This window comes from Elgaria multicarinata, chromosome 8, assembly GCF_023053635.1.
Source record: "Elgaria multicarinata webbii isolate HBS135686 ecotype San Diego chromosome 8, rElgMul1.1.pri, whole genome shotgun sequence".
NCBI classification, from domain to species: Eukaryota; Metazoa; Chordata; class Lepidosauria; order Squamata; family Anguidae; genus Elgaria; species Elgaria multicarinata.
In genome coordinates, this window is record NC_086178.1 from 91,033,465 (window position 1) to 91,058,961 (window position 25,497).

At 44.2% G+C, this 25,497-nt stretch overlaps 1 protein-coding gene across 2 annotated transcripts in view; it reads left to right on the top strand.

Annotated features, from left to right (window-relative positions):
- The first annotated feature begins 11,728 nt into the window (after window positions 1–11,728).
- ADAMTS14 (ADAM metallopeptidase with thrombospondin type 1 motif 14) overlaps window positions 11,729–25,497 on the top strand; it is a 97,385-nt gene continuing 83,616 nt past the window's right edge. For both annotated transcript variants that reach the window (XM_063133004.1, XM_063133005.1), the window contains exons 1-2: window positions 11,729–11,818; window positions 14,218–14,636. In XM_063133004.1, coding sequence (XP_062989074.1) covers window positions 11,731–11,818; window positions 14,218–14,636 — 507 coding nt within the window. In that variant the 5' untranslated portion in view covers window positions 11,729–11,730. The remainder of the gene's footprint in view (window positions 11,819–14,217; window positions 14,637–25,497) is intronic.

The window sequence follows — 25,497 nt, forward strand, 5'->3', positions numbered from 1 at the left end:
GAGAGACAGTGGGCATCCTCCTTTGTGATCAGGGAGATGGGGCTGGCAGGAACCATTAACTGCTTCCTCTTGACATTCTGGGCAGTTCTCTCTTGATGCACAGCTTGGGAATCACTGTTTGAAAGATGTTTCCCTGGCATTGACAGGCTTCCCTCCTCATAGTTAGCGTGTTTGGTACAGTCATTGCATGCCTGTCTAAAGGCTAGTAGATTCCCTTTCTTTCTCTTCTGCACATCCAGACCCTTCCCTCTCTGCTGTTGGGGCAGCCGCTGAAAATACTTTCCGTTCTCGTATAATCCCAGCTCTGCACGTCTGGGGCATGAGATCATCCCCATTCATGGGGATACTGCTGGCGGCTTCCCTCTAGTCCTTTTGGAAGGGATATTGCATTAGGCCAGTCAAGGCTAGAGGAACACAGACACTGAGGAGAGCTTGGCGAGATGCAATGAAGGTAGATGTTGCTTTGACGGCCGGTGCGACCGCTCAGATAATGGCCACGGGAGACCTTAAATACCAGAGCAAATCTCATGGTCCAATCTCTTTATTCATTAGCATCAAACTCCTCACTTCCCAGATGGGATCTTTCAGGCCTTTTTCAGGGTCCAAGCGATGGCTGATCAGCTGGGCAATGGGGAAAAGTGGGTGCAGCTGTCTGGGCCTCCATGGGCTGCAGGTGGTGCCACCTACGGTCTAGACGGCAGACCTCGCAACTTTGTGCCCCCTTGTCTCCTTGGCCCACAGTCCCTAACCTCCCAGTTCTACTTTGCCTGAGGTGATGGAGTGTGAGAGGATAGGGATTTGCATAAAACTAACATATGCTAATTTCTGTATGGATTCAAATTTAGACAAGATGACTATAATTTAAATAAAAATACATCTCACCATAGTGTAGAAGACTGTGACCAAGTGACCGTCCAGGTGCTGCTGGTGGGCAACTCCAAGGCCCAATTCTCCCTTCTGTTGGTTCTTTGTCTTTAAACCCAACTTGGAATGGACAGCCTTTCAAAGAGAGGACCATCCTCCGCAAAGGAAGAGATATGGCCACCCCAATACATGGGGATGAGTTCAGTTGAGGTTCAGGCCTGGTTTTGGTACTGAGACTGCCTTGGTTGCTCTGTATGATGATCTAGGTTATGAGCAAGCCAAAGGGTGTGTGTGTCCCTGTTGATACTAATTAATCTATCAATTCCATTAATCATGATATCCCTAATTGAGCCAATCCAATTATTAAGATCTACAGGAAAGGCCCTTCTGAGGATACTGCTACTTGCAGAGGCTCGCTCGATGGGCACACATGAGCGTTTTCCTATATCACTCCCAATTCATGGAATGTGCTCCATTCAGAGTTATAAGGGGTCCCCACACTCTCAGCTTTTAGAAAAGGTATCAAGATGCAGTTTCTTTAATTTGGCCATTTAAGGTGTTCTTTAAAAATGTTTTAATATCACATTAAGTCAATGAGGGTTCCGTGTTGGTTAAGGTCAAGGGAAGAACTAAAATAAATGGGGCTAGGAATAAAAAGAATATGATAATCGGAGTCTACTACCGACCACCCAATCAAGGAGAAGACGAGGATGAAACTTTTGAGAAACAAATTGCCAGTGTTTCAAGGAAGTGTGATGTACTAGTGATGGGGGACTTCAATTACCCTGATATCTGTTGGGAGACCATTACTGCCAAAAGCGGCCCTTCCAAGAAATTCCTGACATGTATGGGTGATAACTTTCTCCTACAGGAAGTGGTGGAAGGAACTAGAGGGTCGGCAATCCTTGACTTGTTATTGACCAATAGGGATGACTTAGTGAATAAAGTGGCAGTCACGGGAACTCTGGGGGAAAGTGACCACGTCATACTTGAATTCTTGATTATGAAGGAGACAAAAGTCGAGCATAGCCATACACGTACTCTGGATTTTAGGAAAGCTGATTTTAATAAACTCAGAACTATAATAAGTAAGGTCCCGTGGCAAGGGAGCCTAATGAGAAAAGGAGTGCAGGATGGGTGGGAGTATTTAAAAAAGGAAATTTTAAAGGCACAGTTACAAACAATTCCAACAAGGAGAAAAGATAGAAGACAACAGAGGAAACCAATATGGCTCCACAAAAAGCTTAGAGATGACCTGAAAACAAAAAGGGATACCTATAGGAAGTGGAAGGAAGGCCAGGCTACAAAAGAAGAGTACAGACAAGTGGCGCAGAAGTGCCGAAATGGCGTCAGGAAGGCTAAAGCTGTGAATGAGCTGAGATTAACGAGGGATGCTAAAAGCAATAAAAAGGCTTTCTTCAGATACGTGAGTAGTAAAAGACAGAGGAAAGAAATGGTGGTTCAACTGCTTAATGAGGATGGCAAATTGATAACAGACGACAAAGAAAAGGCTGAAATGCTCAATTCCTACTTTGCCTTGGTCTTCTCCCAAAAGCGGGTCTATGACCCCACTGGAAAAAGTGAAGCAGAAGTTGAGGGGGCAGGATTGCAGTTTGAGATTGATAAACAAATGGTCAAAGAACACCTAATTTCCTTGAATGAGTTTAAATCTCCAGGGCCCGATGAACTGCATCCAAGAGTAATGAAGGAGCTAGCAGAAGAACTCTCAGAACCTTTGTCTATTACTTTGCAAAATCATGGAAGACGGGTGAGGTGCCGGACGACTGGAGGAGGGCTAACGTTGTCCCTATCTTCAAAAAGGGCAAAAAGGAGGAACCTGGGAACTACAGACCAGTCAGTCTGACATCCATCCCTGGGAAAATTCTGGAGCAGATTATAAAGAAGTCAATCTGTAAACACCTTGAAATCAATGCAGTGATTACTAGAAGCCAACATGGATTTGTCAGGAACAAATCCTGTCAGACTAATTTGATCTCATTTTTTGATAGGATAACCTCCCTTGTGGACTGTGGGAATGCTGTGGATGTCATATATCTTGACTTCAGCAAAGCTTTTGACAAAGTACCACATGACATTCTGATTAACAAACTAGCTAAAAGTGGGCTAGATGGAACAACTATTAGGTGGATCCACAGCTGGCTACAGAATCGGACTCAAGGAGTACTTATCAATGGAACCTTCTCAAACTGGGGAGAGGCAACGAGTGGGATGCCGCAGGGCTCGGTCCTGGGCCCAGTGCTCTTCAACATTTTTATTAATGATTTGGACGAGGAGGTGCAGGGAACGCTGATCAAATTTGCAGATGACACAAAATTGGGTGGGATAGCTAATACCCTGGAAGACAGAAACAAACTTCAAAGTGATCTTGATAGGCTGGAGTGCTGGGCTGAAAACAACAGAATGAAATTTAATAGGGATAAATGCCAAGTTCTACATTTAGGGAACAGGAACCAAATGCACAGTTACAAGATGGGGGACACTTGGCTCAGCAATACTACAAACGAGAAAGATCTTGGAATTGTTGTAGATCACAAGCTGAATATGAGCCAACAGTGCGATATGGCTGCAAGAAAGGCAAATGCTATTTTGGGCTGCATTAATAGAAGTATAACGTCCAAATCACGTGAGGTACTGGTTCCTCTCTATTCGGCCCTGGTTAGGCCTCATCTAGAGTATTGTGTCCAGTTCTGGGCTCCACAATTCAAGAAGGACGCAGACAAGCTGGAGCGTGTTCAGAAGAGGGCAACCAGGATGATCAGAGGTCTAGAAACAAAGCCCTATGAAGAGAGACTGAAAGAACTGGGCATGTTTAGCCTGGAGAAGAGAAGATTGAGGGGAGAGGGAGACATGATAGCACTCTTCAAATACTTAAAAGGTTGTCACACAGAGGAGGGCCAGGATCTCTTCTCGATCCTCCCAGAGTGCAGGACACGGAATAACAGGCTCAAGTTAAAGGAAGCCAGATTCCGGCTGGACATCAGGAAAAACTTCCTAACTGTTAGAGCAGTGCGATGGTGGAATCAGTTACCTAGGGAGGTTGTGGGCGCTCCCACACTAGAGGCATTCAAGAGGCAGCTGGACAACCATCTGTCAGGGATGCTTTAGGGTGGATTCCTGCATTGAGCAGGGGGTTGGACTCGATGGCCTTGTAGGCCCCTTCCAACTCTGCTATTCTATGATTCTATGATACATCCATTTGCCACTTCTGCTGGTCAGTTTAGAGAAATGGCCACAAGCTAACATAGAGCTCCATCACACCAGCTATTTATCACACACTCGCCATGCCTGGTATGTGGATTTGCAGCGTGGTACTCACATGACGTCATCCCTGTCCTGCACTCATCTTGCCCCTCCCCCCTTTGTGTTTTATTTTGGTGCAGGGAAAGTCTGGATTATTTTCCCCTCTTGTTTTTTCCTTTGTTGGGGGCGTGTGCTAATGGAGTCTTGCTGATGAAAGGGGAGGACAGGGCAATTATCCTCCTCCAGCATGTTGTCGGAGGGACTTGTTAGTCAGTTGAATGGACTTTTTAGTGCACCAACACCCCCCTCATTGCCTGCAGAAATGAAGCCCAGATGAAACCTTAAATCAGTAATTCCTAGATAACAAAGCCAGAGCCAGGGAGGGGGGAGATCCCACACGCATCAGAGTAGCACAACCAATGAACTGGAGGAGGAAGGAGAAGGGGTGGAGTGGAGTGGAAAAGCAAACAAGCAAAAACCCACGTGAAAGGGACTGTGTGTGATGGAGCCCTTGACACGCTTATAAAAAGAAGGTAAAAAACTTGAAGGTAAACCAGAAAAAAAATAGATGTGATGGAGCCCTTAGGATGGACTGAAGCATTCCAGGTTCAGTGTTGATTGTGGCATATATATATATATATATATATAGAGAGAGAGAGAGGGGGGGGGCATTCCGTTGGCAGAGTTTCATCTTTTTAAAAAGCCTGTTGTTGCCCACTACAATTAATTCATTTTGTGATTCACAGATGACTGTGTGAGATGCATGATTACACTTCAATATGTACTTGGTCACTGTTATTTATAATGATTGCCAAGGGTGGATTCTGCCAAATGAAAGGACTACTTTCCATTCTCACCTTGGAGGTCCTGTATTGGATCATATTCATGAGATGCTTCCAAATAGGAAATCTATTTTTGTCATGGTTAGAAAGATGTCTCTAATTCATTCTTAGGAGCTTGCACAGCTGGGCTTGCAATGACTTGTGCTCATGGATTTCACAGATGAGGGGTGTGATGGTGGGGAACCAATTAAAATGTATTTTAGAACTTTGGCCAACATTTCTGAAATAGGTCTTTGGTAAAAATGTGACATATGCAAAATGCATTATAGCATTGGGTGAAGGAGAAGTTGATGCTCATTTGGGATACGCATTTGTTCAGATGTCCCAAATTCATGGCCACGAAGACCCTCCTTACAATACCATAACATACGATCTATAAAAATCTGGGTGAGAAAGTACTTAGTATTTATAGAACTATATTTCTATAAATGGGGTTGAGTGCTCAGGGCAAAAGGCGCATCTACTGACGGAGAATGGCAGCAGTGTATTTAAAAAATGAGCACAAATATGCATGTGACCATTTGTGTTGTTGAGACATAGATTCACATTCCTGGATGCTATTGGGAATGCTCCCTGGACTGACTCAAGTCTTCAGAGGGCAATAGAACTTCCACAGCCCATGGCTCCCCCACCCCCCCAAAATGTGTGTGTTTGCTTAGTTTCTACAGGAACGCTGCCTTCTATTATGCTGAAAGCGTCACATTTGAAGCCAATTACAAGGGAACCCCATGAAGAATGGGGAAAAAAGCCAAAAGCAAAGGGGTAGGGGGGAAAAGGATGTTTAATTCAAAGAGTACTTTCTCAGACACTAAGGAATTGTTTTCATTGAACTAAACATCCTTTTTGTCTACCCTTTTGCTTTTGGCTTTTTTGGCACCCTAAATTTGAACTGTTTTGACATTTTGATGTCTCCAAACAGTAACTTTCCAATTGGTGTGAAAATCCCCTAACCCAGAGGTAGGCAACTTAGCACCCTCCAGATGTTTTCAACTATAACTGCCATCAACCCTAGACAACATGGCCAATAGGTAGTAATTATGGGAGTTGTAGTCCAAAACATCCGGAGATCACCAGGTGGCCTTCCTCTGCCCCAACTATTTTAAGATACACTTTGAGGTCAGACTGAAACAAGTGATCTTAAGCATGTGATTAAAAACGTGCTTAGATTGGCCGTGACTTTTTGTTTACAAAAAGGAGCTGCTGTTTCACCTCACTTAAATTGGGACCATAGCATGGGAGAATTCCTGCACCTTTTTCTGGAAAAAAAAATCACCCCCCCGAAGCTACTTGGTCCATTTTCAGCAATATGAGGAAAGAGCAGTTTGGGTGGATGTGGGGAGAGGTTTTAGTTCCCCCTCATGCCACAGTCTCATGGGAACACAAGTATAGTCATGCTGGATCAGACAAAGGTCCATCTCTCCCAGCATTCACATCGTGGCCAACTGTATGCCCGTGAGAAACTCACAAATAGGACAAGTAGTTGTTGTTTACATTTCTATACCACCCAATTGCCAAAGTTATCTGGCCAATTTACAAAGATTAAAAACATTAAAAACACAATAAGAAAAATTTAAAAATATCGAAGCACACAAGCAGGCAGTATACACACACAGACAACATATATCTAAAAACGATGTGACAAATCCAGGATTGATGAAAACACATCATATGCTGCAATGTTGTTATTAGTCATTCTTGTTTGTATGGTAATTGACATGAGAGGGAGATTAGAGATTAGTGGGAAAAGGAGCACAGTTATTTAGCTCTTGTTTGGGTGTGACCATTGAAGTTATAATATCATATTTCTTTGATTCTAAGACACACTTTTCCCCCTATATAAACATCTCTAAAAACGGTGCATCTTAGAATCGCGGGTGCATTTATTATTTCTTAGAATCAAAGCTTTTTTTCTGTTGGTGGTACTGAAATTAGTGTGCGTCTTACAATCGATGGCGTCTTAGAATCAAAGAAATACGGTAATGTTCTTGTTCTGCAACTTCCCAGGTGGTCTTAAATGAGATGTGTACAACATTTCTGGGTGATGCTTCAACCATTTTAGGTTTGATACCTAAGCCTTTGATGTCTCAACCTCAGCTGTTTATGGGAAAACCTACTGTCTTGGCTCCTAGTTATCAGCTATAACCCTGCTGGAGGCCTGTTCTGCTGTGCCCAAAAATGTGTGATGGGGAAGAAATTTGCTTGTATTGCATTGTAATGTGAACTTACCCAATTTCTCAGTTTTGAACCTATTCCCGAAATGAAATCCATTCACCTCTCAAAATTTGCACTTCTCCAAATTTTGTGATGGAATTTTCCAATCAAAATAATAAATGGGTGCTCAAAATTTGTATCTTAGGCCATAGCTAGACCTAAGGTTTATCCCGGGATCGTCTCAGGGTCATCCCTGTTCACACATAGGATATCCCAGGAGCAGGAAGGGACGACCCTGGGACCATCCTGGGATAAACCTTTGGTCTAGCTAAGGCCTTAATGAAAATGACAATATAATCAAATATATTAGGAGAAATGGCTTGCAAAAAAAGAAGCATGATTTATTTATTTATTTAGGGTGCAATCCTATGGAGATAGTCGTCAGCCTCCGAACTCAGAGGTTGATAGCTATCCAATGCAGGGCGGCTGGAACATGGAGGAAAGAAAGAATCCTTACCTCTGTGCTTCAGATACCTGGCAATTTCGCCTGTCTAGCCAAGGAGCTTCGGAGCAGGGCAGCGGAGAGGCTGCACAGTATATAGGATGCTACAGAAAGCAGCTTCCACAGTCTCCTCCCCTCCCTGCCGGGACCGCCCCCTTTTTGCCCTCTCTGTGCTCTGTTTCTGAGCATGGAGATGTAGCCAGCATGGCGAGAACTGGGACAGCTACGAGGGTGCAGAGGAGGAGGAGGGTTTCTGGACTTTGAAGTCGGAGGCCTGGTTCCAAGCTCAGATCCCAGAAATGGAAAAACCCTATGTCCCCCAGATGCTCTCTAGGTGACATAGGATAGGTAGCACCCTTAACATGATATTTTAGGCCACCTTTATGGTTACAAACTTGCATTAAAATGTGCATATTAGAAGAAATGCATGCACATTTTCAAGCAAACGTAAAAAAGAAAGAATGGCTCAAACTGATGTGGAAGTGGGATGAGCTGTATTAAAGATTGGAGAAATGAAAATCAGAAAGAAACTGAATTGGACAGATTCGTCCATCCTTAATTTAGAATGCTGGCTCCAGAATCATGTCCCACTCTGACAAGGACTGAACAGATGTAAGGATACAGTGGTGGTGGGTCATTTCCAAAGAAGGAGCCTCATTCTAGACCATCCTGGTTCCATATCACTTACTCAGTCACACTTTTATTTTTGAATGTTTGCTTCAGTAATCCTAGGAGCTGCAAAATTCCTACTGGGGTTCCAGGGACCCCCCCTGGAGATTCTTCTGCAGACAGCTGTTTGCACTTAAGATCATATGGTGGCTGTGCTTTACTGCTCATGATTTGTATCATGCCAAACAGATGTTGTAAAGTCTCATCACCGAATTGTACATGAAGATGAAGATCTCAGTCGTGCTGAAGGGAGGAGGGGTACTTCCTTGCAGTTACCTTGTGGTGCATGAGGAATGGGATGGGTGGGGGTTGGAATGGAAGAAAACAGTGTGCATCTTGATCCTAAATATGTGTACGCTATCAATGCAACCCTCAACCATATTCTCATGGAAATAGATTCCATTGTGCTCAATGGGGTTTGCTCCCTGAAAAATATGCTGTTCAGAATTGCAGTGTTTGTTAAATGGGGCCTATTCCCAGGTATGTTTGCAAGCATAAGATTGCAACAAACCTAAGAGATGATAATTGAATCAATATTGCTTTAATAATGCGCCTTGATTTGTTCATGTGACAGAGAATGAAATTGTTCAAGTGTGTGTGTTTCATCATCATCTGTGTACCACCTTCTTTTCTAAAAAGCCATCAAGGTGGTGGCCAGCAATTAGCAAGAGAAGGTGTGTACAAAAATCCCTGGCCGATGGCTGGTTGGCCACTGTGTGAACAGAGTGCTGGACTAGATGGACCCTTGGTCTGATCCAGCATGGCTCTTCTTATGTTCTTAAGATGCCTGAAAGCATTATGGAGAAAGTTTTAAAGAAATAAATACATATGTTTGTTATTGAGGCAAACATTGCTCCAGGGCAAGGCTGGAGAAGTGTTTTGATTTGTCTTCCCCAAGTCATTGGAAGGTCAGGGCAGCCTTCGCAAGGGTTCATTTCCTTCAGACTTCATTGGTGCTTTTAATCATTTTGTTTCCAAATGTTTCAAAGTGAACATGAATGTTGGAGAAGCAGCCACCGCTGCCACCACCAGCATACCTTGTCTGAATCCCACACTAGACGAGTCAAAGCAACATGTCATTGGTTTGATGAAATTTTGAGCAGCGATTCAAAAGGTATTAAGGTTTTCTTGCCTGATTAAAGCCTGTGGCAGTGGCTGCTGGCAAAGTTACACAGATTCGTTCCGAAGCTCAAATGCTGCCAGTACTCCAATGTTTGCAGAGGGATTCTATGTTGCAGAGGGATTCTAATAGATTCTATGTGCAATGTCTATTGTGGAATGTGACCTCTCAGGGACAAAGTACTCATTACTACCCAGACTGGGGCCTAGCATGGTGGGAGGCAACTTGGGGGCTTTTACCTTTTGTCCCTGCTGTGGTCTGGATTGGGCCCCCATTTACATTCCATGTACAAAAGCCAACTGGACTAGCAGATGAATCTGAAGGCACAGAATCTGAAGGCCCCTCTGCATCTGAAGGCACAGGCAAGCTTAGGGAGTGCAACAGAGCGTGCAGTAAAACGTTCGTCGGATGGAGCTTTAAAACGAATTTTTAAAAAGTATGAGTCCTTCAGGTTTGCAACAATAACAACAACAACAGTTCAGGTATGCCAGACATTGCTTAGCCACAGTATACCCAATCACTTTTCATAACAATAGAGGACTGAACAACAAGACTAAAAACCAGCCAGCTCTTCTTATCTATTGGTGTGTGTGTTTGTGTGTGTGTGTGTGTGTGTGATGAACTGGGGGGCGCTTACCCTTCCCTATAGGATCATTGACAACTTTGGCCAAGAGCCCATTAAGTTTGAAGTGCTCAGCCTTTATTGCCCATGATGAACATGCATCTGAATTGGCTCTCCCAACTCCAAATACTCTGTCCACATTCTTGAACCAGAGCAGATCAAAGTGACTCAAGCAACTGTGACAATCTTTTACTTCCGACACTGTTGGTATAGATTCATCTTGGGCAGGTGGGGGGTAAACTTAACCTGTGGCCCTACATACTAACCAGGGAGTAAGTCCCAGTTAATTCAATGGGGCTTATTTCTCAGTATATACGTATAGAATTTCTTCTTTTATTAACTCACCTTTGATATATTTAGGAAGGAAGGGTGCAAATCTTCTAGCTAGGTGGCTGGGTGGTTCGGGATTTCATTTATTATTACCATTATCATTATTATTACTTTTCTGCCAGGGAAGGGAAGAGGCGCTTGTGGTGTGGTGTAGTGGCTAAAGTGTTGGACTGGGAGGGAGATCCAGGTTCTAGGCCCCATTTGGCCATGGAAACCCAGTGGCTGACTTTGGGCCAGTCACAGACTCTCAGCCCAACCTACCTCACAGGGTTGTTGTTGTGAGGATAAAATGGAGAAGAGGAAGGTTATGTCCGCCACCATGGGTTCCTTAACAGGAAAAAAGGAGGGATATAAATGCCATAATGATAATGATAAAAGACAGATGGAAACCTTTTCCCTTTTCTTCTTCCTGTGACTGGTCTCCTCCGAGCCACATGACAGCGAGAACACAGGCACAGGTTCCTCCTAGCTGCATCGTCTTCCTGGGAAAAGCCACGCCTGTGCCTGTGGAACTTCTTCTTCCTTTCTTTACAAAACCAGGCAAGCAAGCAAGCAAGCATTCCTGAGAGGCATCGCCTGCTTCTGACGAAGCCCTTCTCCACTTGAGCATCTCAGGTGGCTGAGTGGACAGGTGTAGGGCTCTGCGAAGTCCTTCAAGCGAGGAGGGCGCGAGCGCGCTTTGCACACCAGCAATGCAAGGGGCTCCTGGGCGCGACGCGCACTTCAGAGAGAGGGGGGCGTGGCGTGGCGTGGCGTGATATTTACGATGTGCGTGTGCGCGTGCTGCAGCGTATCTGGGACCGTTGGCGAAGCCCTTTCGGGACCCTTCCCGGCTGCCAGGGGGAGTGGGCGGAGCTTGGCGCGGGGGCTGGCCAATGGCAAGTGGAGTGGCGCTGGGAACGCCACGTGCAATGGAAAGTCCTCTCTCTTTCTCTTGGCTCCCGCGGGAGAGGTGGAGGAGGAAGAAGAAGAAGCGGGGGGAGGTCTTCGCAGCCCCCCTCTCCTTCGCGCTATTCCGGCTGTCACTCACAGGCGTCGCCGCCGTCACGGAGCGCGCGGACCTGCCCCGCCCGGCTCGGCTCCCCTCAGCTGGCAGAGCCGCCTTGCGGTGGGAAGCGCCTCCTCCGCTCGGCGGCCGGCCGCTGCGCGTTGCCATTTGCATTGCATGGAGGGGACGCGTCCCGGGTCGGGCGCAGTGCGGCGACGGCGGGGCCAGCTGGAGGACCGGCTCCTGCGCTCTGGGCTCTGCCGCTGACAGCGCGCCCTGCTCGGCGAAGCGGCCGCGAAGGCAGGCAGAGCGCCCCGGCGCCCCTCGAGCCGCTCCGCGCGACGCGTCCGGAGGAGCCGAGGGACTTCCTCCTCTCGCCAAATGGATTGTCCTCCCCTCTATGTGGTGCTGTCTTGCTTGGTTCCTCTCCACTGCTGGCTCGCCACGGGCAGGGGAGCGAGAGCCCAAGGTAGGAGCCGCGCTCCTTGACCCCCGCGCTCGAGGGCTGGGGGAAGCCAGGACGGACGAGGAGGAGGAGGAGGCAGCGGCAGCGGCAGCGCAGGGTGGGCTGAGGAGGAGGAGGGCGGTGGGAGCCACGCCGGCGTGCCGACCTGTCTGCGGTCGCTGCAACCCTAAGCACGCTTGAACCCCGCAGCCCGGGAACGCGATTGCCTTGCCCCTCACAGGGGCTTGGGAGGGGGGCGCATCTGGCTGTCCTTGGTTGGGAACTGGGCTCGGGGGATTCTTGGTCTGCTCCCGAACAAGTCTCATTGGGTTCAGTGGAACTTAAGGTGTTTCCAGGCGGAGGGTTCCTAGCGCTACCCATCACAAGGCATTGCACAGCTATTCAGTCTTTTCTGCCTTAACGGGTATGAGTGTGTGTGGACGGTAAAAAGAAGAAGTGGTGGAAAACACAGGGAGGGGTACAAATGGAATTCGCCAACGCCTGGACCCCACCGTAAAATTCCATGAATGGGACAGGGTGGTGGTGCAGTTAAAGCCTGGTCCGGAAGCACCTTCACTTGTGAGCAAGCAGGCGTATCAGCTGGAATGGTGTCCCCCAGGCTTCAATCCTATGCTTGCTTGTTTGGAAGCAACTTTTGTTGGGCATCTGTGGGACTTTGTGCCAAATAAACAAACCTGTGGATTTAAATGCTAGGTCTTCAGAGCTTGAGTTTTGAAATACTGGCTCATGAGATATTGAAATACTGTCTTACTACACCGAAGCACAAATCACTTTTCCGCCTGTCATCTGTCATCCATCTCATCAGTACCAAATTGCTATACTAAACACTGCTAGAGATCTATTCTAGATAGAGATTTCAAATACCCAGGCAGTAACTGGGATGCACACTGTGATATATACTGTCCCATATACAATGAAATTAGGGCAAAAAAATAAACACAAAAAGCACCTTTTGATGTTGATGCTTAGACAAGTCCTCCTTAGGACTGCCCCCCCCCCCCCCCAAAGAGTCAGATTTCTAGAAGCCGGGTTATTTCAAAATATCTATGATTTACCTGGCTCTGGCTTTCATGATTTTATTTCTTTAAAGTAGGAAGGGAGACATAGCATTTCCCATATCACCAGCAATACATTTTCTTTTCATTACAGAGAGGAAGAGGATTAAGAGATTTCTGTTTTTCACATGACAGTGTTTGTTCATTCTCTTGTTAGTTCTTTTTATTTATTTTTAAGGCTGTTAGAAATTGGAATATGAATACAACATATGGGATCCTTTTGCAAGCCCTTTCAAAGTGTGTTATGATGCTGACACACTATTTTTAATTTCAATGGGATTCTCTACTTTAGAGGAGAGATGTTACATGGAAACTGCACAATGAATAGTTTGGATGCTTGGTGTCTGGTGGGCATGGAAATGCGTGTCAATATGAATTTCTTCTGTGTTGAACACACCCAGTTGACACTCCATAAACCACAGTTTATGAGGAGGAAATAAGCAAGGTTCTGCAAGTGGGCTTCCCCACTTCCCAGACCCCACTGGAAGATATAAAAGTATGCTGCCACCAGCATTTTGGGCTACTAGGGGAAATAATGTTTGAAGGTTTAAATGCTTCTATGTAAATGTAGAACATCCATAAAAATGTGGTGGAGGATGGATCAAAGTCAAAACTAAAATGTCGTCATCCTCCTCGCAAGTGGACAGAATATATAGTACCCCAACAAAATGACACCCATGTGTGTGCATTACTATAATTTCCCAAGAGCACGGAAAAAAGTGCAAAATGTGGTTTGGGCACAGAACTTTCTGAGATTCTCAGCTTTCAATTTAAAAAGCAATTTTTTGGAGTGCTTGTTATATAAGAGCATGGTTCTTGATTTGTTTACTTTGTTTTTAAACAAGGTTCCATCCCTTACGGCTGTGAAGTTATGCTTGAAAATATGTGGGCAATGCCTGCTGGTGCTGATGTGTATAGGGGGTATGGCCAAGTAAGTTTTTCAGTGGACAGGAGGCTGGGCTTCAAGGTCTTATATAGCTCCTTGCACTTCTTTATGATTAGCAAAAACAGAATAAATTGTGCATATGTATTACATTTGCAAACATTTATCCACGTTCCAAAATCCATCTGATTTGGTGCAGAATTTATTCACATTCCAAAATCCATCTGATTTGATGTAGATTGTTTTGTTTTTTTACACCCAACCATTTACCAGATAGATGACTTGAGTGATAGCAAAAGGCGTTGTGACTTACTGTGGGCAAATGACTCACTGGAACTAAGCTCCAGAATGCTGAAGTCCCAAGCATGCATATCCTGAGAGGAAAGGCTTTCCTTGCACAAAAAGGATTTCTCTCTCTGCTTTGAATATATTGAAGTTTGTCTGTCTGTATTTATTTCCACTAGAACTGCTCCTGTCTGGAAAGCTAAGTGAATATGGTGTGATTGTGCCCTTCAGTGCAGATTGCCAGGGACGGTTCCTCTCGCACGTGGTGTCTGGCTCAGTAGCGGCACGGAGGGGAGAAGCCCTCCATCCTTCTGCTCCTCCGCCTCACTCAGGTCGACGCAGAGTGGTCCGCAGCACCCCTCTGAACCAAGGCATGTCTGGGAATCACTTCTATTACTTCAATGTTACTGTTTTGGGGCAACAACTACATCTTCGCCTCAAGCCCAACCGGCGGCTGGTGTCCCCTGGTGCATTGGCTGAGTGGCAGGAGGACTTCCAAGAGGTATTTCGGAAACCTCTGCAGCAGGAATGTGTCTTCACAGGAGGAGTTTCGGGCATGCCAGGTGCCACTGTGGCCATCAGCAATTGTGATGGACTGGTAAGCAAAAGGGACTCTCATCTCACTCTTTTTCTTCTTCTTTGTCCCAGAAGAGGTTAATATCTTTCTATCTCCTGTTTCTCAATCAGTAGAACCATCATTGTTTTACTTAATCCTTGCTGAGTTTGGAAGTAGAAATCATGAGGTGTTTTTTTTATGAATCCATATTATGCTGAGTATGGAATTCCCCTTAAAGTCCAGTAAAGAGTGTGGAATTCCCCTTATAGCCCAATAAAGATAGCGAAAAATACATGCCAACTTTAAATTAATTGCAAAAGAAGTGATTTTTTTTGAGACAACCATCAGATTAGTAGAAGAAGCAACATACTAAGGGTGCAGTCCTGTGCATGTTTAGACAGAAAAAGTCCTACAACTTCCAGGTAGCATCCCTAACTTGTGCATGTTGGAAGTTGTATTTATTTATTTATTTATTTAAGGATTTTTATGCCGCCATTCAGCCAAAAAAGGCTCTCATGGCGGCTTACAGAGGTATTTCTTGACAGTCCCTGCCCACAGGCTTACAATCTAAAAGACATGACACAAAAGGAAAGGGGATTGGGAGGGAGGAGGAAAGGGGGGGGGGAAAGGAAAGCAAATTCAGGCACTACAATCTTAGTTGGAAAGTTCAGCAGTTACAGGTGACAGCAGGAGGGAGGGGGCTCTCAGCTGGAGCTGGACCCAGGCACGGTGGAGAGGTGCCTGGCTGCTGCTTCCTCCCTCACTGGTGGCCTCTCCAGAGACAGTTGGTAGCAGGAGGGAGGGGGCTCTCAGCTGGAGCTGGACCCAGGCATGGTGGAGAGGTGCCTGGCTGCTGCTTTCTCCCTCACTGGTGGCCTCTGCAGAGACAGTTGTATGACTTTTTTCTATCTAAACATGCCTTGGATTGCACCCTAAGTATTACAATGTCTAGCTCAATGAAAAACGGTTTTTTTTCATCCTCCGATGTCAGGCTAGCCTTATGACAGGGCAGATAAGTGTGGCCAATCTGGTCACTGCATGCTGCCCTCCTGTGGGGTCTTGAAAAGCACCATGTCGTTGCTGAAACTTCTTCCCAGGCTTTGAGAAGAGAGGGGGAACATACTCCAACCAAACTAGAAGTGACAGCACCAGGATGCTGACAAGCATGATGTCCCCATACCAATATTAGCCAATGTATCTAGAAACGAATAAGGAACTGGGTGTGTTCACCCCAGAATAAGCTTTGGGCAGCCCCAAATCCTAGCAATGTCATCTTCAGGCAGGGGCATTGCTAGGCATGTGAAAGATTTGGGACACAGGCCTGCAGGACACAAATCGGCATAAATGTGTAGATGTGAATTTATATCTATATATGCAGACTTACTAACAGTTACTAGGATTTATTTAAAATTCATAGGAGGCAAAGCCAGCCAATTCTCCATCCAAGTCACAACAGATAAATTCTTCAGTTAATTTATACCCAACCCCAGATCATCCAAAACCAGCTGATCTTATTCAATTACAATTAATTTGCAGTGCTTGTAAACAGATGTGAACAAATGCACAAAACAAGATGGGTTTTTTCATGAGCCCTTCCTTACACACACACCTAAAAATGGCAACTTTTGCACCAAACTGGAGTTCTAAAAAGTTAACAGAGCATGAATCCAAAAGCATCCCAAGGGCGAATCACTCCCAATTAATTTCCCTTTTCGCACCCAGATCCTGTTCCAAAATGTAATCAGTTCCCCTTTAGTTAGTGTCTTCAATTGTTGAGCATCATGACCTCCTTAAATTTAACTTCAAAATGAAATAAAATGCACAATTCTGTACAGAAGGTTTCAAACTGCTGGCTGGGTAGTGGGAGGAGTGAGGGCTAGAGCGTGAGGAAGAGAAAAGGGGGCAAGGAAGAAGGTTAGGAAGGAGAATAGAAGGGCAGGTTGAAGGGTGGAGGGAAGGAACAGGCAGGTTTGGAGGTGAAGATTAGAGGGAGGGAAAAGATGGAGCAAGGACTGGGCATCGTGGAGGAGAGAACACCTGGAACGAGAAAGTAGAAGAGGAGGTTCAGGCAGGGGCATGTGGAAAGATGGCTCTTTCCCTCTAAGCTTTGGGCCACCCCAAATCATACACCTGCACCTCCAGGAGAACATTCTTTAGGTGATGGTATAGAATTGTATCCAGCCTAATGTTTGTTTTGGCACAAGAAACCATCAAGTGTAAATAAGAAGAGCCTTGCAGGATCAGACCAAGGGTCCATCTAGTCCAGTATTCTGTTCACACAGTGGCCAAGCAGCTGTCAACCAGGAAACCACAAGTAACACACAGGTGCAACAGTATGCTACTGCCCATGTTCCCATGATCCACCCAGTGTTTGTGCACTAGGTATCATATTTGCAAAAGAAGCCAATGTGTGTAGAGCCCAGAACATGTAGGCTTGAACTGTGTATACCACAAAATCTTTAGGCATCAATTCGCTCAACAAGCAGATGACGGGTAGGCCTGGAGTGGGTGTGTCAGAAGGGGGTGGGTTGAGTTGGTGCCATCCTGATTCCACATTGCCTGCTTGATTAAACATCTGTGCAGGTCCTAGCTTGGACAGGCTTGAGTGAAGAATTTGGTTACTTTGCACGTATCAGTTCAACATGGTTTTATCAACATTGTCCTGTATGATAAAAGAAGCCTTGTAAACAGCAAAGCCATTTATGAATGTTTCCATATGTATGAAAATTGTGAAAGTCTTTATGCTGCTTCAGTTGTTGTATAGCGTTTATTTTTAGTTGCCTTATCATCATCAGTGACATTGAGCAGAAGGCTTATGCACCACAGTTTGCAAAGCCTTATTATTGGCAGTTCAAGGAGTGGGCACAGAGGGGTCTGTAGCGTGTCTGGCATGCACCTTGGCAGCTAAATTTCATTTTCCATATTGGATTCAAATTGGAAGTACCTGCTGGCTTTTTGTTCAGCTACTTGTGGGTGCTTTCTGTCCTGTAGGTCCTCCCTATGCCTAGGATATCCTGAGATCTGCCTACATTTAACAAAAATATATTGACATTTTTGCTTCTAAAGAAGTGGGGAGGGCGTAATCCCAGACATTTCCCCATATGTGGTGCTTCTCAACACATTTTCTCTTAATAGGTAAAAGAACCAGCTACTTTTGGATGCAAGAAGCATGTGCTCACTTGGCATCATACTTGTTCTAAAAATGATAAAGGAAGCCTTCCTTAAGAAAATGTAAGTCTTCCCCAAATAAGGAAAACAAAAGGGAGCACAAGTTTGGACAAAAGAGATGTAAAAAAAGCATTTTCAGGAATATATCACTAACATCATTAAGGCCAAAAATAAAGAATTATATGTACAGTTCTGGTCATCACACCTAAAACATGTTATTGTAGAGTTGGGAAAAGGGCAGAAAAGGGCAACAAAAAGACCAAGGGGGTGGAGCAACTCCCTTATGAGGGAAAATTACAACAGCTGGGATTGTTTAGCTTGGAGAAAAGGTGAGTAAGGGGAGACATGATTTATTTATTTATTGCATTTTTATACCACCCAATAGCTGAAGCTCTCTGGGTGGTTTACAAAAATTAAAACCACAAAAAACATTCAAAATATAAAACAACCAGTATAAAAGCATAATATAAAATACAATATAAAAGCACAACCAGGATAAAATCAAGCAGCAATGCAAAAATTAATACAGATTTAAAATACAAATTTAAAACAGCAAAGTTAAAATTAGGTTACTAGACTGTTAAAATGCTGAGAAAATAACAAGGTCTTCACCTGGTGTCTAAAGGAGTAAAGTGTAGGTGCCAGGCAAACTTCTTTAGGGAGCTCATTCCACAAAATTATGCATAGAGTGGAGAGTGAGACATTTTTCTCCCTCTCTCATAATACTAGAACCTGGTGTCATTCAGGACAGGTAAAAGGAAGTACTTCCCCCCCCCCCCCCACATAGTACAGACTTAAGCTATTGAATTCACTATCGTAAGATGTTATAGGCACCAATTTGGATGATTTTAAACAGGGTTAGATAAATAGCTAGAGAAGGCTGTCAAGGCTAGTAGCCCTGATGGCTATATGCTACTTCCAGTATCAGAGGCTTTGTGCCTGTGTACACCAGTTGCTAGGGTGCATGGGCCAGAGGGTGCTGTTGCACTCAAGTCCTGCTGGTGGGTTTCCATAGGCACCTAGTTGGCCCCTGTGTGAACAGAATGCTGGACTAGATGGACCCTTGGTCTGATCCAGCATGGCTCTTCTAATGTTCTTCTGCTTTTGGCACATACTATAATGCTATGCTTTTGGCATGTAATACGTCATCATGCACAACATTTGATCGTTCATTGGCTGACTTCTTTTGTTTCACCTAGAGTCTGCCTGTGAGATTCTGTCCCCCTGTCCTGCCACTGCCTGAACTGCTGTGATATCAACAACATTCTAGGAACTTAGGAAGCTGCCTTATACTGAGTCAGAGCCTTAGTCCATCTAGCCCAGTACTGCCTACACTGACTGGCAGCAGCTCTCCAAAGTTACAGGAAGGATTTCCCCCCCAGTCTTACCTGGAGAAGCTGGGGATCAAAACTGGGACCTTCTGAAAGCAAAGCAGGTGCTTTATCACACCCTGAGCCACAAACCCTCTAATTCTGAAGTAGGCAATCTGATGTCTCCAGATGTTTTAGATGTGTTGTCTTGGGCTGATGGGAATTGCAGTCCAAAACATCTGGAGGGCATCCCCCTGTTATCTAACTTTAATTAGAAATGTTTGGAGCCAATACAGCTATCGCATTGAAGAAGAGAAATGCACAACCACCCTTAATTCACACTTGGTACTTGGCGACTGTTGACATGATGTCTGCTGTGAGATTTGAGACTTCTGATGTTCCATTTATAAAAGTTTTATGGTATTATAAAATTAAAGTAATTACAAAATTCAAAAATTGTAAGAAACGAAAGGAAAGATTATTGAGGACAAATAATACATCACATGTAGAATTTTCACAGTTACATTATCCAAAGGCAAAGAGAGACACATGCTTCCTTCTAATGAAATTTGTGCCCTCAGAACAATGAGAGTTCGAAACTTTTAAAATGAAGATCAATACACTTGGGATTTTGTACATTGGGTTTCTCAGCCTCAGCATCTGCACCCCCCTTCTAGTTGATATCATGAGCTACTATCCCAAGAAATGGAATTGCTAACAGTTACTCTTATCATGAGCAGAGATATATAGGAAACACGTAGGGAGACTAGAGGAGGCAGGCAGTGAGGGCACACATCAAGGTGTTGTCATTGGCTATTCATTAATTTTGGAACTTCTTTTCACCCAAAGTTTGTCAAAATAGTCTGATTAATATCTTCCAGAAGTGCTCTTGGCTGGTTTTATTTGGGCAGGCATCTACTCACCAGGTAGAAACAAGCCATTTTTTAAAAAAATAATAATAATCACCCCATCCTCTAAAAGTTTTACAAATTGTTTTACTCATCCAGAATCTACAGGGGTATGGTGTGTTTATTTTATTTTTTATTTGTTTAAAATACAGAGCAGTTTCTTTTAGATGATAAAAGAGATCAGGTGAAAACCAACAGTAATTGCAAGATATGTAGGAACAAACACCTTCAGACACATTTTCCCCTTATGCTGAAATGCTTTTCTACTTCTCAGCCATATAATTATGCACAAAGGATGAAGTCTTTCAAAGTGATTTAGCAAATTAGAAGTTCGATAGAACTGAAAGCCTAAGGGTATAGCTAGACGGGGCGATATCCCGGGGATCGCCCCAGGATCGCCCCTATGCATCCACATGATGCACTGGGCATCTCGGGAGCAGAGAGGTATGATCCCTCCCTTTCCCCGGGATATTGCCGTACTCTTCTGTTGTGCTTTTTCCGTGGTCTCAGGATGATCCCGAGGCTGCAGAACGTGTGGCCGGGTGTTGCGGTTTGTCCCAGCTCGTCGCGAGTAACCGTGAGGAGCCAGGACCTGGGCATGGGGCACACAGCTCCTCAGGAGCTCTGTGCCCATCGGGGGTGGGGAGGGCAAGGTTTTGGTGGTTTTTTTAAAACCCACCTCACCGGTTTGTGCACGAGCGTTTGTGCGCTCCTTCTGGGGTTATTTTTTTTAAAAGGTAGCCGTGATGTCGTGCTCTGCGTGTAGACCAGGGTGACAATCTTGTGATCATAAAATTGCGAGATCGTTGCTGTACAACCCCCTCGTCTAGCCATGGCCTAAGTCTTGTATCCATTTGAAAACAGCACTTCAGCTGTAACTTATATGTCTCTCCGCCAGCTGCTTGTCATTGTCTCGGCAAGTGAGTAAGCAGGTTAGGAAGGTGCCCTGGAATCTTTATCTTCTCAGAGACCTAGATTTCCCTCTTGGCCCCTACGTTTCATTTCACCGTCCAGATGTCTGCTGAATTTTCCACCCTTGATGATCTGCAGTGGGAAGGGATGTGATTTCCCGTAGCCTAAGCAAGTAGTGTTTGGGAGGGGGCTGGTAACATTCTTGTTAAATTTTTAGAATTGCAGCCATATTTTAAAGGGGGAGCACACAGGCAGCTGCCGTATACCGAGTCAGGCCATGGGTCCGTCTAGTGTTGTCTTTCCCAGCCATGCCTGGATCAAACCAGGAACCTTTTGCACCCAAAGCATGTTCTCTCTCACTGAGATAAGGCTGTTCCCATTTTAAATGGCTGCTGGTTAGAAGACATCACAAAACTGCTGCCTCATCTTGGCGTGCTTTAGCACCATTGGACATCTGCCTGGTAAGAACCGGCCAATAGCCACAATAGTAAAGCTTTTGGCAAATAGGATGGATGGGATGGACAAAGCTGTGCACAGGAACTAGATGAGGAAGAGATGTTGAACGGCAGGATTCGAAGTGGATCAGCAGAACGTGTCAGGAAAAATCTCAGACTCTGCCTCCTATCTTGTATGTGTTTGAACCCCATTTCCTATGAAAATCAATACTCTACCTGCATGGTTTTTTGCACACTCTGAACATTTCCCTGCTCATGGAAGAGCACGATGAAGTCCGTGTTTGGGAATCTTCATAAGATGCTGTTATAATACATTTTAACGAGGCATTGTCACTCTTTTTAATGCACTGTGATTTAATGATACCAGGTATCTAAAACCAAGAGGTATTAATTGGGCTTTTTATTAGATAGATTTTTCTGTGACTTCTCTTGTATTTGGAGGAAATGCACTTTGCTATTGAAACAATGGGTCAGGGTATCTGGGTAGGCACAATGGTGGGCAGCTTTGATCTGGAGTGAAAGGGGTTGCAGAATCATTTGCCTCACTGCCCCCCCCCCCCAGCTTATCATTCCATAAGAAGGGAAAGAGTATTTGGGGAGTTCTTCCCAATGTTGGCAGATCTTTTTACAGAACCATGATGGTTGCTCATGCACCCTTCCCCTCTCTGGAAGCCTTGTGAGGCCTTCCAGCATTCATGGCATGAACTTTTTCTTCAACCCCCATCTCCACATGCCTCAGGTGAATTTCCCCCCCATTTTCCCATATAATGGTGATTGTAGTTCATTTCTCCTCCTCTCTCTGTTTTCCATCTTAATGACACCAGGGATGATGATGATGATGATGATGATGATGATGATGATGATTAATATAGCACCATCAATGTACATGGTGCTGTACAGAGTAAAACAGAGTAAAACAATAAAATAGCAAAACCCTGCCGCATAGGCTTACATTCTAATAAAATCATAATAAAACAATAAGGAGGGGAAGAGAATGCACCAAACAGGCACAGGGTAGAGTAAAACTAACAGTATAAAAGTCAGATCAAAATCAAGTTTTAAAAGCTTTAGAAAAAAGAAAAGTTTTTAGCTGAGCTTTAAAAACTGCGATTGAACTTGTAGTTCGCAAATGTTCTGGAACACATAATACTTGACATTTTTGAAACAAACATACAAAACTGACAAAGCAGTGGTGACGTTTATCTCTTTGAGCATTTTTACCCCTCTCTTTAAAAAAAAAAAAGTTCACAGAATGGCTTAGGAAGAGGAAAAACATGATAGACCTTGCTTTTAGGCTTACAATCTAAAAGTCACAACATGAAAGGAAAAGGGTTTGGGAGGGAAGAAGGAAGAAAAATTGAAAATCTGGGCTCTAGAACATGGGTGGGCAACCAGAACTGAGTGGGGGCCAAATGATACCACCACCACCCAGCCCTCTGTGGGCTGAATGATGTCAAAGAGCAAGGAGTGGGCTGGATGGGAAACTTTTGCCGGTTGGAGGTTGCCCACCCATACTCTAGAACTTAGTTACAAAGTTTTTGTAATGAGCAGTTCAAGGAGAAGAGTAGCCCAAGTTGCTGGCTTTTCACTGGACTTCAGGGAAGAGAAAGGAAGATGGTGAGCAAAACAGTGGTGGAGTGAGTGGGCAGGTTCTGCACAGAGGGAAGGGGGTGCTTACATAGACTGTTAACAAGCTTGTCGTGATAGGATTGTGTCAGAGTCTAGTTGTAGGGCAGCATGGCTCAGACTCCAGGGCAGGAAAAGGGGGAATATATTCTCCCACCTTAGGTGGAGAAGATAACCTGGATGCTATCGCACAATGCCCTGCAGCTAGACCAGCTGGTGGGAGTATGGGGAAACTTAGAGCATCATCAAACGAGCGTTTTATTGCAGCATGCACGGTTTTTCGCAGGTCCACCTCCCATGCATCTCCTGCTCCTTCTAGCTTTCTTTCCATTACAAAATAAGTCCCCAGCAAGTCCGATTTATTTTTAGAAGCAAAACTTGCAGTGATCTCCGCAATAAAAAATGCCCATTGAATGGGCCACATGGTCATTGTTTACTTCCTCTTCTTCTGTGAAGAAAGAGGAAGTGTTGTGCTACAGAAGTGGCGGGAGGAGGGGGGAGAAGCGATGGCAGGGAACCATGATTCCCCCCCCCCCGTGATCCTCTTCAAGTGAGAGAAAACATAACTTGCAAACAATAATAACAAGTATTAACAGAACTGAGGGAAGATTCCAGAGTGATCATGAAAACACTTGAAATGCACATGTAATTTTAGCCCATTAGCTCTTTCTTCAGGAAGGGTCAATTGCTTTCCTGAATGTTATGTAAGAGAGGTTTAGCCTTCCACTAAAGGTCAGGAGAAACATTCTTAAGAATTCACTTTCTGGGCCATAGTTAACTTAGGCTGATTTTTGTGGCATTTGAAAACACCTGTCTTCTTGTTACAGGTCTTCTTTTTTTAATCTGAGTGAAATGTTAGTTACACCGGGCTGTTCTTTTGCAGTCAAGGTTGCTTGCCTTGCAGTCTGAAGGTAGCAATTTTATCAGTTCTCTCATATTTCAACTACTTTTCAATGTCAGCATTTCCCATCTTTTGCAGAGTGTCATCCTCTTCCTCCCTTTCCCTCCCATCCTATTGATTTATTGAGGAGACACTAGAGAGTTCAGTAATTTTATCTGTGGCACAATAGATAATGCCTGTGCCAAACTGTCTGACTTTTCATTAAAGGGTTGGCATCTTTCCAGCTTGGTGGATTCTACTGTTGTCTATCAAAGCAGACAATCAGTGAAGGTTAACACCCTCCCCCCCACCTATTCTTTTTTTTTTAAGATACAGGGCCATTAAGGGTAAAACCATCCTCCATAATATTCCTCCATTTAAAAATCTCTGTTTGAAATAAATTTGTTTCAGTGTTTCTTAATGAATTAGTGGCATATTCAATCAACTATTGCTGTAAGGAAATGCTGTTTTGAGCAACTTCTATCTTGATATGTGTCATTGATGGCTCCTTCAAACTACACAAAACAGTGCTGAATTGTTTTTCCAGAGCATACACACCCAGGAGGAGTGCCGGAGATGTGCAAACTCTTTTCAGCTCAAATTGGAAGTGAGTTCGCCATTATCACCAGCATTGGGGGTAAAAATGGGATTTTCCTTTTGGAGTTCTAAACTGGCTCGTAATTATTAGGAAAGCATCACTCTTTCTTGAGATGCATATACATTCTTGCACTGCTACTTTGGAATTGTAGTGCACAGTCAGGGAAAGGCAACACGTTGCCCTAGCAGAGTTTAGGATTTTTAAATTCACCAGATTGCTATATTTTTTGGGGTGTGACTTTTCCTGCATAATTGGTTTTGGTAGGTCACCATTGAATTGGTTGGCACATTGCAATATTTTCAAATTGATGTATTTGTTCACAAAATATGACAAAAGCTAAATCAGAAGACTAGCTGCCAATTTAAATCACAAAACAAACAAAAACAAACAAACAAATCCATAATCCCTTTTCTTAAATTTCATGAAGTAAGGAATTTAGGGGTTTTGGGGTATTCAAATTGTAACAGCCAAGCTCCTGTTTTAGTTTTTGTCATATTTAGCTTATAGTTATATGATGGGGTGTACATTAATTTTTCTTAGTTAAAAATTCCAAGCCAAATTGCTTGCCTGAGCCATGACTCAGAAGACAGGGTATCATTGATTAAATTACAAACCAGGAAATTGAAGTCTGTTTCAGCAATCAGAAGATATTACAGATGCTTCTGAATTTCTCATCCAAATCTCTTCTTGAATCACGATGTCTTGTTTCCAAAGTAAAACCAGCACATCAAGATTTTTCCATTTTGATTTTAATTTCTGAATTTTGAATGCAGCACTGTGTTTGTGCAGTTTATAGCAGCTTTCACTTTCCTGAAGGGTTTCCACCCCCACCCTTGTGTTTCTTTCCACACTCTCTTCAGTGCTATTGATAGAATATTGGGGTGGGGGTAGCATGTTGATGTGACTGTATTGTATGATTGTATCAAGGTTCTTTTTGTGTGGTGCTATGCCCTTGTGCCCTTGTATTTATAAATATGGTTATACCTAGAGCCTTTTGTGTGGTGTTCTTCCAGTGTTTGCTTTGGTAAAATATCACACACACACAC